The following is a 13,338-nucleotide window of genomic DNA, read 5'->3' on the forward strand; positions in this document are numbered from 1 at the left end:
ATGTCACATGCCCTTTCTGGGGTGACCCTGAGTCTTTGCAGGCACTGGAACCGGGCCTTAAGCATTCCGATAGTCATTTCAATTCTGGCTCTTGTCCTGCAATTAGCCAGATTATATCACTGCTGTGGGCCCGGTTCAGGGTCAGGGTAAGGGGTAAGCAAATAGGGTAAACATGGATACCCCCTATCACCAAGCAAGTAGCCAGTGAACTCTCCTAAGACAGAAGGGTACACTTCAGTTCAAATGTCCCTGAAGCAATTGGTCTTTATATATTTTAAAGTATTCTCAACTCACCATGTCCAAATTTTGTGCTCAGTGTACATTCACGGAATATTTGTGAGTCATGGACAGAGCCTGGCCACTTGGCTTCCACATTTGTGATAATGTTGGCAGCATCACATATGATCTTCACAGTGCAGAGAACACAAATTAGCATCCATTACTATAATGAAATAATTTGTTAGTTTGAAATGCTACAGGGAACTATGTACCTGCACATTAATGCTGTGGAAAGACTTCCTGTTCACATAGTCTCCTTCATTTACTGAAGGAGCAATGATTGGAATGTGAGTGCCATCTGTACAGCCAATCACGCCTGGGAACCCTGAAAATAAATGTGCAATTTAAGTAGTAGTCCAAGTATCACCACATCATACATTAAGTTTTGGTCATCCTGATACCTGCAATTTTGTGGCATCCCTCTTTGATAAATCTTGTGGGTCTGTGACCGGGGAACACCACAGACGAGTACAGGAGACGTTTCAGTGCAACTGTAACATTCCTGACTGCCCGACAGACGGTAGCCTTGGAAACGTGCTCAGCGTCACCAATATTATACAGAAAGCTCCCGTTTGCAAGAAACCGAAGTGCAATACAAATAATATGCAATGAACTGAGAGCATGTCCGCGATGTGTCACATGCGTAATATATGGCCTGAGGATGTTATTCAAATAAATTATAGATTGTGCTGAGAAACGGTAACGTTCGCACAGAAAATCATCAGGAAATGATAAAATGTCCAAACGCGCTCTGATCACTCTCTCCCGGCGGAGAGCTCTGCGGAGAATTTGGGCTTCACGATCTACTGGCTCTTCAAGGAAGTGGCACGCCATGTCCGACACTTCCTACTGTCAGGTTTCCGACAAAGGGGCAGAGACAGTCAGGGTTAGTTGTAGTAAACCTGCTAGGGGGCAGGTTAGCTTCACGGAGTGTGTCGTCATAGTGACTCACTCAGGCTGCAGCTGAACTCGCTTTGTGAAACCGAAAACCCAGAGTTTTCGTTAACTCAGGGTATACTTACTCAGTTTTTCCACTAAACCGGCTTCCTGAAACAGGGCCCTGTACATTCTAATTCCATTGTTTTGATTCAAACTCTGTTCTGTACATTCTAATTCCATTGTTTTAATTCAAACTCTGTTCTGTACATTCTAATTCCGTTGTTTTCATTCAAATACTGTTGTTTTCATTCTAATTCTGTTATTTGCTTTAAAATTCCATTGTTTTGATTCAAATTCTGTTGTTTTCATTCAACTTCCATTGTTTTGATTCAAATTCTGTTCTGTTCATTCTAATTCCGTTGTTTTCATTCAAATTCTATTCATTTCATTCTAATTCCATTCTTTTTATTGAAATTCGGTTGTTTTCATTCAAATGCTTTTGTTTTCATTCTAATTCTACTCTTTTTATTCAAATTCTGTTGTTTTCATTAAAATTCCGTCATTTTCATGTTAATTCCGTTGTTTTGATTCAAATTCTGTTGTTTTCATTCAAATTCCATTATTTTGATTCAAATTCTGTTCTTTACATTCTAATTCCGTTGTTTTCATTCAAACTCTGTTCTGTACATTCTAATTCCGTTGTTTTCATTCAAATTCCATTGTTTTGATTCAAATTCTGTTCTGTTCATTCTAATTCCGTTGTTTTCATTCAAACTCTGTTCTGTACATTCTAATTCCATTGTTTTGATTCAAACTCTGTTCTGTACATTCTAATTCCATTGTTTTAATTCAAACTCTGTTCTGTACATTCTAATTCTGTTGTTTTCATTCAAATTCCATTGTTTTGATTCAAACTCTGTTCTGTTCATTCTAATTCTGTTGTTTTCATTCAAACTCTGTTCTGTACATTCTAATTCCGTTGTTTTCATTCAAACTCTGTTGTTTTCATTCTAATTCTTTTGTTTGTTTTAAACTTCCATTGTTTTCATTCAAATTCTGTTGTTTTCATTCAAATTCCATTGTTTTCATTCAAATTCTGTTTTGTTCATTCTAATTCCGTTGTTTTGATTCAAACTCTGTTCTGTACATTCTAATTCCATTGTTTTAATTCAAACTCTGTTCTGTACATTCTAATTCTGTTGTTTTCATTCAAATTCCATTGTTTTGATTCAAACTCTGTTCTGGGCCCTGTTTCAGGAAGCCGGTTTAGTGGAAAAACTGAGTAAGTATACCCTGAGTTAACGAAAACTCTGGGTTTTCGGTTTCACAAAGCGAGTTCAGCTGAAGCCTCAGTGAGTCACTATGACGACACACGCCGTGAAGCTAACCTGCCCCCTAGCAGGTTTACTACAACTAACCCTGACTGACCCCGCCTCTTTGTCGGAAACCTAACAGCAGGAAGTGTCAGACATGGCGTGTCCCTTCCTTGAAGAGCCAGTAGATCTTGAAGCCCAAATTCTCCGCAGAGCACTCCGCCGGGAGAGAGTGATTAGAGCGCGTATGGACATCTTATCATTACCTGATGATTTCCTGTGCGAACGTTACCGTGTCTCAGCACAATCAATAAGTTATTTGCATAACATCCTCAGGCCATATATTGCGCATGTGACACATCGCGGACATGCGCTCAGTCCATTACATATTCTTTGTACCGCACTCCGTTTCTTTGCAAACGGGAGCTTTCTGTACAATATCGGTGACGCTGAGCACGTTTCCAAGGCTACCGTCTGTCGGGCAGTCAGGAATGTTACAGTAGCACTGAAACGTCTCCTGCACTCGTTTGTGGTGTTCCCCGGTCACAGACCCACAAGATTCATCAAAGAGGGATTCCACAAAATTGCAGGTATCAGGATGAACAAAACTCAATGCATGATGTGGTGATACGTGAACTACCACTCAAATGGTACATAAATTTCCAGGGTTCCCAGGCGTGATTGGCTGTATAGATGGCACCCACATCCCAATCATTGCACCCTCAGCAAATGAAGGAGACTATGTGAACAGGAAGTCCGTCCACAGCATCAATGTACAGGTACATAATTCCCTGTAGCATTTCACACCAACAAGTGATGGCATCATGGTAATGGATGCTAATATGTGTTCTCTGCACTGGGCAGATCATATGTGATGCTGCCAACATCATCACAAATGTGGAAGCCAAGTGGCCAGGCTCTGTACATGACTCACGAATCTTCCGGGAATGTACACTGAGCACCAAATTTGGACATGGTGGGTCGAAGTAACTGTGAAATATACAGAGACCAATTGCCACAGGGACGTTTGCACTGACATGTATTCTTCTGTCCTAGGAGAGTTCACTGGCCACCTGCTTGGTGATAGGGGGTACCCATGTCTACCCTATTTGCTCACCCCTTACCCTGACCCTGAACCGGGCCCACAGCAGCGTTATAATCTGGCCCATTGCAGGACACGGGCCAGAGTTGAAATGACCATCAGAATGCTCAAGGCCCGGTTCCAGTGCCTTCGTGGACTCAGGGTCACCCCAGAAAGGGCATGTGACATCATTGTGGCATGTGTGATCCTACACAACATTGCCACGATTAGAGGTGAACAGTGTCCAGCTGAACCAGACAACAGCAGTGATCCACACGATGAACATCCTGACCCACCCACGAACGTACAGGATGGAAGAGCAGTCAGAGACACCATATGCCACAACCATTTCCTGTGACCCGTCAACCCAACATGTTACAAGACAAATACACAGATACTGTGGTCAACTGCCTTTATTGGTCACCCTGTATGTCCTGTACACAAAGAATAAATGCGTATATTAGTATGTTGTACAAACACTGACATGATTCGTCCATCTATGATCACTCCACCCACCCTTAACTGTTGTTCCAGCAGTACAATCTCCAGCTTCGACTTTTGGATCTGCAGCTGGAGGTGCACCATTTCCATGTCGCACTTTCTTATCTTCCTGGCCAGATATGTCTTATACAGCTGCTTCACAGGGAGCTATTGCAACAAGGGACATAGCATTGGCATCCATAGTACATGCCTACTTAGGTTGGTTGTAAATCAGTGCTGAACAACCCACTGTGGAAAGGTTCGTTGTAGGAGTGGCTGGACCCTCTTCCTCTTCATTTCCAGCATCACTCTGCCGGGGACATAGTAAGTCCATGGTGTCATCATAGTACCACATTGTCGTCAGTTGTTATATTTTCCACTGTACACTGTATACCTCATAGTGTGGCTCTGTTGCGGCCTCCTCTGTAGCAGCTGTCACTGTTTCGTCATCATGTGCCTGTGGTGGAGACATTTAACAACATTGCTGTTCTACTGTTGACACATGTAGTCTGTGGAGTATTACGAGTACTCACAACTGCATGTCGGTCTGGCTCAACAGGGGGCTGCACCAGATGCAGTACACCATCACCGTCAACTGGAAGAATATGGGGTTCATACAGGTCACTCATGACTTATGTGGGCGCAAATGGCAATTACCAGACATACCAATCACCATACACCTCATTGTCAGTATGCTCTCAGAGACAACCGACACTGAGGGAAGGCAAAATCAGTAGGTGTCAGGGTGGAAACGCTTTTATGAGCTTTATGTTGCATTGAGGTATATGTTCATATGTTACACTTATTGGGAAAGGTACGGAATGTACTACTCGCTCTGTCTCTGGGAACAGGGAGCTCACCCTGTGGGAGGTTAACACACACACACGCATGTATGCAAAATTAAAGGACACTGCTATGCTCATAATAAAGACGTACCACTGCAGCTCGGTGTGTGTGAGTCTCTCCCTGGGCCCTCACCCGTGCAGCACGTTAACAGTTTCCAAGTGTCTCAGTGTTGTTTATTCACCTAACTGTTTGATGACTGTCATTCTCTGTCAGTAGGACAGTAACTTCACTACGACATAGTTCATTTTGGTCAAGGTGACTGTGCAGAATGGATGTATGCACGCCATGTATTGTTTTGGATTTACCCCTTATGTAGGCACTTGTGTCTTGTGGGGTTGTTGCCACAGAGGATGTCCCCGCAGAGATGCCTTCAGCCACAGGGCGCCCACTGTTTTGGCTGAGGGCCAACTGCTCAGCCTCTGTGGGTGGTGGTGGTGGAGGACCCCCACCTGTTTTTCGGGCCTCCGCTTTTTTTCTGTTGACTGTGACGGCACACATTTGGGCATACAGAGTAGGCAAATGTGTACTTGTGATGTACTCAGATAATTTCAATATGTGCTTACAGGTGGTATATTACTGTAGCCTCTAACTGCAATTGATTTACATAGGACACACAGACCAAGCACTATGGCTCATAATACAATTACACCTTACCTGTTTGGACTATGTTTTTATACTTCATTTTTACTTGCTGCCAGGAACGTTTGGGGCCTGTTGGGTTGCACCTGCGCTCACATCACATCCCAAAATAAAATGTATAACATAATAAATAGAATGACATATGATAAAATAACGTGTTATATGGGTAGAAATCCCTAGATCAATGTTTAAATTAACACTCACGCATTGACTCTGTCGGCTATGTTTTGCCATGCATGCTCCCTTTCCTTTGCAGCTGCGGCTGTGTTACTTTTTTTCTGCATGATGTGCATGCTGTCGGCATATGCTGCCATCAGAATTTCCGCCTCGAGCGCTGTGAAATACGTCGACCGCGCCTTCTTTCCCTCCGTCTCCATGGTGACTCGCTTAATCTGTGCTCCACTGATCGGGGCTTTATGTATCCTCGTGCGCGTGCTTAACTTGGGGTTGTAGCAACTCCGCGTTGACTGAACTAATTGTTATCAGCCTTTCTGAAACCGAATATTCCGAGTTGGACAGTTCGGGGTTACTCAACCCTGCGTATCGTTTTTCACTCTGAGTTTTCTAAACCGGCTTCCTGAAACAGGGCCCTGTTCATTCTAATTCCGTTGTTTTCATTCAAACTCTGTTCTGTACATTCTAATTCCGTTGTTTTCATTCAAACTCTGTTGTTTTCATTCTAATTCTTTTGTTTGTTTTAAACTTCCATTGTTTTCATTCAAATTCTGTTGTTTTCATTCAAATTCCATTGTTTTCATTCAAATTCTGTTCTGTTCATTCTAATTCCGTTGTTTTCATTCAAACTCTGTTCTGTACATTCTAATTCCGTTGTTTTCATTCAAACTCTGTTCTGTACATTTTAATTCCGTTGTTTTCATTCAAACTCTGTTCTGCACATTCTAATTCCTTTGTTTGTTTTAAACTTCCATTGTTTTCATTCAAATTCTGTTGTTTTCATTCAAATTCCATTGTTTTGATTCAAATTCTGTTCTGTTCATTCTAATTCCATTGTTTTAATTCAAACTCTGTTCTGTACATTCTAATTCTGTCGTTTTCATTCAAATTCCATTGTTTTGATTCAAACTCTGTTCTGTTCATTCAAATTCCATTGTTTTCATTCAAATTCTGTTCTTTACATTCTAATTCCGTTGTTTTCATTCAAACTCTGTTCTGTACATTCTAATTCCGTTGTTTTCATTCAAATTCCATTGTTTTGATTCAAATTCTGTTCTGTTCATTCTAATTCCGTTGTTTTCATTCAAACTCTGTTCTGTACATTCTAATTCCGTTGTTTTCATTCAAATTCTGTTGTTTTCATTCTAATTCTTTTGTTTGTTTTAAACTTCCATTGTTTTCATTCAAATTCTGTTGTTTTCATTCAAATTCCATTGTTTTCATTCAAATTCTGTTCTGTTCATTCTAATTCCGTTGTTTTGATTCAAACTCTGTTCTGTACATTCTAATTCCGTTGTTTTCATTCAAACTCTGTTCTGTACATTCTAATTCCGTTGTTTTCATTCAAACTCTGTTCTGCACATTCTAATTCCTTTGTTTTGATTCAAATTCTGTTCTGTACATTCTAATTCCGTTGTTTTCATTCAAACTCTGTTCTGTACATTCTAATTCTGTTGTTTTCATTCAAATTCCATTGTTTTGATTCAAATTCTGTTCTGTTCATTCTAATTCCGTTGTTTTCATTCAAACTCTGTTCTGTACATTCTAATTCTGTTGTTTTCATTCAAATTCCATTGTTTTGATTCAAATTCTGTTCTGTTCATTCTAATTCCGTTGTTTTGATTCAAACTCTGTTCTGTACATTCTAATTCTGTTGTTTTCATTCAAACTCTGTTCTGTACATTCTAATTCCATTGTTTTGATTCAAACTCTGTTCTGTACATTCTAATTCCATTGTTTTAATTCAAACTCTGTTCTGTACATTCTAATTCCGTTGTTTTCATTCAAACTCTGTTGTTTTCATTCTAATTCTTTTGTTTGTTTTAAACTTCCATTGTTTTCATTCAAATTCTGTTGTTTTCATTCAAATTCCATTGTTTTCATTCAAATTCTGTTCTGTTCATTCTAATTCCGTTTTTTTGATTCAAACTCTGTTCTGTACATTCTAATTCCGTTGTTTTCATTCAAACTCTGTTCTGTACATTCTAATTCCGTTGTTTTCATTCAAACTCTGTTCTGCACATTCTAATTCCTTTGTTTTCATTCAAATTCTGTTCTGTACATTCTAATTCCGTTGTTTTCATTCAAACTCTGTTCTGTACATTCTAATTCTGTTGTTTTCATTCAAATTCCATTTTTTTGATTCAAATTCTGTTCTGTTCATTCTAATTCCATTGTTTTAATTCAAACTCTGTTCTGTACATTCTAATTCTGTCGTTTTCATTCAAATTCCATTATTTTGATTCAAACTCTGTTCTGTTCATTCTAATTCCGTTGTTTTCATTCAAACTCTGTTCTGTACATTCTAATTCTGTCGTTTTCATTCAAATTCCATTTTTTTGATTCAAATTCTGTTCTGTTCATTCTAATTCCATTGTTTTAATTCAAACTCTGTTCTGTACATTCTAATTCTGTCGTTTTCGTTCAAATTCCATTGTTTTGATTCAAACTCTGTTCTGTTCATTCTAATTCCGTTGTTTTCATTCAAACTCTGTTCTGTACATTCTAATTCCGTTGTTTTCATTCAAACTCTGTTGTTTTCATTCAAACTCTGTTGTTTTTATTCTAATTCTTTTGTTTGTTTTAAACTTCCATTGTTTTCATTCAAATTCTGTTCTGGGGCCTGGGCCCTGTTTCAGGAAGCCGGTTTGGAAAACTCAGAGTGAAAAACGACACTCACGGTTGAGTAACCCCGAACTGTCCAACTCGGAATATTCCGTTTCAGAAAGGCTGATAACAATTAGTTCAGTCAACGCGGAGTTGCTTTAACCCCAAGTGAAGCGCGCGGACGAGGATACATAAAGCCCTGATAAGCGGAGCACAGATTAAGCGAGTCACCATGGAGACGGAGGGAAAGAAAGCGCGGTCAATGTATTTCACAGCGCTTGAGGCCGAAATTCTGATGGCAGCATATGCCGATAACATGCAAATTCCGCGGAAAAAAGTAACACAGCCACAGCTGCAAAAGCATGCATGGCAAAACATAGCCGACAGAGTCAATGCGTGAGTGTTAATTTAAACATTGATCGAGGGATTTCCACCCATTTAACACGTTATTTTATCATATGTTATTTTATTTGTTATTTTATACATTTTATTTTGTGATGTGATGTGAGCGCAGGTGCAACCCAACAGGCCCCAAACGTGCCTGGCAGCAAGTAAAAATGAAATATAAAAATATAGTCCAAACAGGTAAGGTGTAATTGTATTATGAGCCATAGTGCTTGGTCTGTTTGTCCCATGTAAATCAATTGCAGTTAGAGGCTACATTAATTTTCTTTCTGTAAGCACTTATTGAAATTATCTGAGCACATTACAAGTACATATTTGCTTACTCTGTATGCTCAAATGTGGCCCGTTATAGCCAACAGAAAAAAAGCGGAGGCCCGAAAAACAGGTGGGGGTCCTCCACCACCACCACTCACAGAGGCTGAGCAGTTGGCCCTCAGCCAAAACAGTGGGCGCCCTGTGGCCGAAGGCATCTCTGCGGGGACATCCTCTGAGGCAATAACCCCGCAAGACACAAGTGCCTACATAAGGGGTAAATTCAAAATAATACATGATGTGCATACATCCTTTCTTCACAGTCACCTTTGCAGTGCGACACATTCATTTGATAAACTCTTTACCATAATGAATTATTTTGTAGTGAAGTTATTTTCCGACTGATTTTGCCTTCCCTCAGTCTTGGTTGTCTTTGAGAGCATAATGACAATGAAGTGTAAGGTGATTGGTATGTTTGTTAATTGCCATTTGGTCCCTTGTAAGTTATAAGTGACCTGTATAAACCTCATATTCTATCAGTTGATGGTGATGGTGTACTGCATCTGGTGCAGCCTCCTGTTGAGCCAGACCAACATGCAGTTGTGAGTACTCTTAATACTCCACAGATTATATGAGTTTACAGTAGAACAGCAATGTTGTCTATTTCTTTACTACAGGAAAATAATGAAGAAACATTGACAGCTGTTACAGAGGAGGAAGCAACAGAGACACTTTATGAGGTTTACATCTTTTAATACTTTGTGTACAGGAAATACAGGCGACCAATAAAGCCAGTTGAACAAAAAATCTGTTTATTCTTCTTTCAACATGTTGAGGTGATGGGTCAAAAGAAATGATTGTGACATATGGTGTCTCTGACTGCTCTTCCATCTTGTATGTCCGTGGGAGGGTCAGGATGTTCATGGTTTGGATCACTGCTGATGTTTGGTTCAGAAGGACAGTGTTCTCCTCTAATTGTGGCAATGTTGTGAAGAATCACACATGCCACAATAATGTCACATGCCCTTTCTGGGGTGACCCTGAGTCTTTGCAGGCACTGGAACCGGGCCTTAAGCATTCCGATAGTCATTTCAATTCTGGCTCTTGTCCTGCAATTAGCCAGATTATATCACTGCTGTGGGCCCGGTTCAGGGTCAGGGTAAGGGGTAAGCAAATAGGGTAAACATGGATACCCCCTATCACCAAGCAAGTAGCCAGTGAACTCTCCTAAGACAGAAGGGTACACTTCAGTTCAAATGTCCCTGAAGCAATTGGTCTTTATATATTTTAAAGTATTCTCAACTCACCATGTCCAAATTTTGTGCTCAGTGTACATTCACGGAATATTTGTGAGTCATGGACAGAGCCTGGCCACTTGGCTTCCACATTTGTGATAATGTTGGCAGCATCACATATGATCTTCACAGTGCAGAGAACACAAATTAGCATCCATTACTATAATGAAATAATTTGTTAGTTTGACATGCTACAGGGAACTATGTACCTGTACATTAATGCTGTGGAAAGACTTCCTGTTCACATAGTCTCCTTCATTTACTGAAGGAGCAATGATTGGAATGTGAGTACCATCTGTACAGCCAATCACGCCTGGGAACCCTGAAAATAAATGTGCAATTTAAGTAGTAGTCCAAGTATCACCACATCATACATTAAGTTTTGGTCATCCTGATACCTGCAATTTTGTGGCATCCCTCTTTGATAAATCTTGTGGGTCTGTGACCGGGGAACACCACAGACGAGTACAGGAGACGTTTCAGTGCAACTGTAACATTCCTGACTGCCCGACAGACGGTAGCCTTGGAAACGTGCTCAGCGTCACCAATATTATACAGAAAGCTCCCGTTTGCAAGAAACCGAAGTGCAATACAAATAATATGTACAGAACTGAGAGAATGTCCGCGATGTGTCACATGCATAATATATGGCCTGAGGATGTTATCCAAATAAATTATAGATTGTGCTGAGAAACGGTAACGTTCGCACAGAAAATCATCAGGAAATGATAAAATGTCCAAACGCGCTCTGATCACTCTCTCCCGGCGGAGAGCTCTGCGGAGAATTTGGGCTTCACGATCTACTGGCTCTTCAAGGAAGTGGCACGCCATGTCCGACACTTCCTACTGTCAGGTTTCCGACAAAGGGGCGGAGACAGTCAGGGTTAGTTGTAGTAAACCTGCTAGGGGGCAGGTTAGCTTCACGGAGTGTGTCGTCATAGTGACTCACTCAGGCTGCAGCTGAACTCGCTTTGTGAAACCGAAAACCCAGAGTTTTCGTTAACTCAGGGTATACTTACTCAGTTTTTCCACTAAACCGGCTTCCTGAAACAGGGCCCTGTTCTTCGTACCTCGCTAAGTAAGTTAGCTGGATTAGATTGTTGACGATTTCGCGTGATCTTGGATCGTTCGGTTCCCTGAAGCCCATCCGGGACTTGCTGTCATAGCAACAGAGCCGTAAGCGTAAACCTGCTGGGGACGAGGTTTACTTTATGTAAACAGGATTAGATCGCGGCCACGCAGGTATGCCCGCGTCATTCATACGAAAGCAACAGCGATATTCCACCACTGTTTCACCATAAATAAATAACATCAATGTAACTAAAGACAATGCAGCACCTGATCCATTTATTGATTTCACACAGGTCATTTCCTAAAAAAGGGAAATGTACTATTAACATTCTATTACATGTATGTGATTATTACAGATTTAATTCATATTTCAGAGTAGCAATTGTAAATTACTTCGTGTAATCAAGATGAGAGACCACAGCTATAAAAGCGAAGGTGGATTTGGGAAGTCTGTCGCAGCCATGTCCTGTCTGTATACGCGAGCCACCCATTGCGGAAGGTGCAAGATTGATAAGGAGAGTCCTCAGAATTCAGCGTATATTGCGGGACAGACAGGATCCTTTAGCTCAGCGCGACAGTGTGCTCATAGAGAGATATCGATTTTCCCGTGAGGGTATTATTTACTTAACCAACTTGTTGACGAGGGGGTGCAGGACCACCACCTGTCTTTTGTTGCTCTGCCCTTTTCTTGGTTGCTGTTATAAACAAACAGATTATTCCAGGGTCTCTTTCCAAGAGACTAAAAGCAATATAAGTGATAAATATTACCATTCTGTAGAATATTCTTATATTTCACTTTTACCTGTTCCCATGTTCTAGTGGGTCCTGTCGTGGCTCTAATGTGACAGAGGATAAAATATAACATATTATAATATAATGTAATATAATATTGGATAATATAGTGTAATATAATAAATCTACCCTACCGCCTACTGGTGTTGGCCAGAGGGGCCGATGGCGCGATATGGCAGCCTGGCTTCTGTCAGTCTGCCCCAGGGCAGCTGTGGCTACAACTGTAGCTGCCTCCACCAGTGTGTGAATGTGAGAGTGACTGAATAGTGGCATTGTACAGCGCTTTGGGTGCCTTGAAAAGCGCTATATCAATCCACTCCATTATTATTGTTATTATTAAATTACTTACGAGTTTAATTTGTCAGCAACTTCCTGCCAGCCCTCGCTCCTTGCTTTTGCAGCCTTTGCAGTGTTCCCTTGCGTTCTGATTAAACTCTGAAACTCCTGAAATCCCTCACTCAAGAGTTCTTGCTCTGCTGCCGAAAAATACCGAGCCGAGCGCGCTCCGTCGACATTTTCGCCGACCAATCAGAGGGTTGCCGATCAATGTTTCTACTATCGATGCGTAGCCCCTTTTACGACACCCAGTGATGTCACATTACTGCGTCCAGCTGTACTAATCGTCAACAGCAGGTGTGTTCGGGGAACCGGATTAGCGCGCTCACGGTTAGCGCGATGGTTTGGTCTTGGATGTTTCATTTGATCTTGGATGTAGTAAGCGACGTACGAAGCACAGGGCCCTGTTCATTCTAATTCCGTTGTTTTGATTCAAATTCTGTTGTTTTCATTCAAATTCCATTGTTTTGATTCAAATTCGCTTCTTTACATTCTAATTCCATTGTTTTCATTCAAACTCTATTCTGTACATTCTAATTCCGTTGTTTTCATTTAAACTCTGTTGTTTTCATTCTAATTCTGTTGTTTTCATTCAAATTCCATTGTTTTGATTCAAATTCTATTCTGTTCATTCTAATTCCATTGTGTTTATTCAAACTCTGTTCTGTACATTCTAATTCTGTTGTTTTCATTCAAATTCTGTTCTGTACATTCTAATTCTGTTGTTTTCATTCAAATTCCATTGTTTTGATTCAAATTCTGTTCTGTTCATTCTAATTCCGTTGTTTTGATTCAAACTCTGTTCTGTACATTCTAATTCCATTGTTTTGATTCAAACTCTGTTCTGTACATTCTAATTCCATTGTTTTCATTCAAACTCTGTTCTGTA

General features: G+C 40.6%; 2 protein-coding genes and 1 long non-coding RNA gene across 5 annotated transcripts; 1 reads left to right on the top strand and 2 right to left on the bottom strand.

The window, feature by feature from the left end:
* Positions 1–2,703: 2,703 nt before the first annotated feature.
* On the top strand, positions 2,704–3,910 carry LOC309697887 (putative nuclease HARBI1; the record flags this gene model as incomplete). The annotated part of the gene is made up of 4 exons (XM_082520095.1): positions 2,704–3,061; positions 3,138–3,250; positions 3,336–3,447; positions 3,528–3,910. The coding sequence occupies exons 1-4, from the start codon at positions 2,719–2,721 to the stop codon at positions 3,908–3,910; spliced, it is 951 nt and encodes a 316-aa protein (XP_082376221.1). The 5' UTR covers positions 2,704–2,718.
* Positions 3,911–3,956: 46 nt separating this feature from the next.
* Positions 3,957–5,332, bottom strand: LOC309697888 (uncharacterized protein; the record flags this gene model as incomplete). 3 transcript variants are annotated; one of them, XM_082520097.1, is made up of 5 exons in its annotated part: positions 3,957–3,986; positions 4,069–4,200; positions 4,283–4,342; positions 4,427–4,489; positions 4,566–4,661. In XM_082520097.1, the coding sequence occupies 5 exons, from the start codon at positions 4,659–4,661 to the stop codon at positions 3,966–3,968; spliced, it is 372 nt and encodes a 123-aa protein (XP_082376223.1). The 3 variants fall into 3 exon arrangements, 2 of the variants coding, with proteins under 2 accessions (XP_082376223.1, XP_082376222.1); XM_082520096.1 differs by having other exon boundaries at positions 3,973–4,200; XR_014273952.1 differs by lacking the exons at positions 3,957–3,986; positions 4,069–4,200 and adding an exon at positions 5,184–5,332 and having other exon boundaries at positions 4,241–4,342; positions 4,566–4,627.
* Positions 5,333–8,558: 3,226 nt separating this feature from the next.
* Positions 8,559–10,879, bottom strand: LOC309697346. Its single transcript, XR_014273804.1, has 3 exons — positions 10,460–10,879; positions 10,263–10,374; positions 8,559–10,182 (listed from the first exon to the last, which is right to left on the bottom strand). It is a non-coding gene; the product is annotated as an uncharacterized lncRNA (long non-coding RNA).
* Positions 10,880–13,338: the final 2,459 nt, after the last annotated feature.

This window comes from Aulonocara stuartgranti (assembly GCF_965226115.1).
Source record: "Aulonocara stuartgranti genome assembly, chromosome: 20".
Lineage (NCBI taxonomy): Eukaryota > Metazoa > Chordata > Actinopteri > Cichliformes > Cichlidae > Aulonocara > Aulonocara stuartgranti.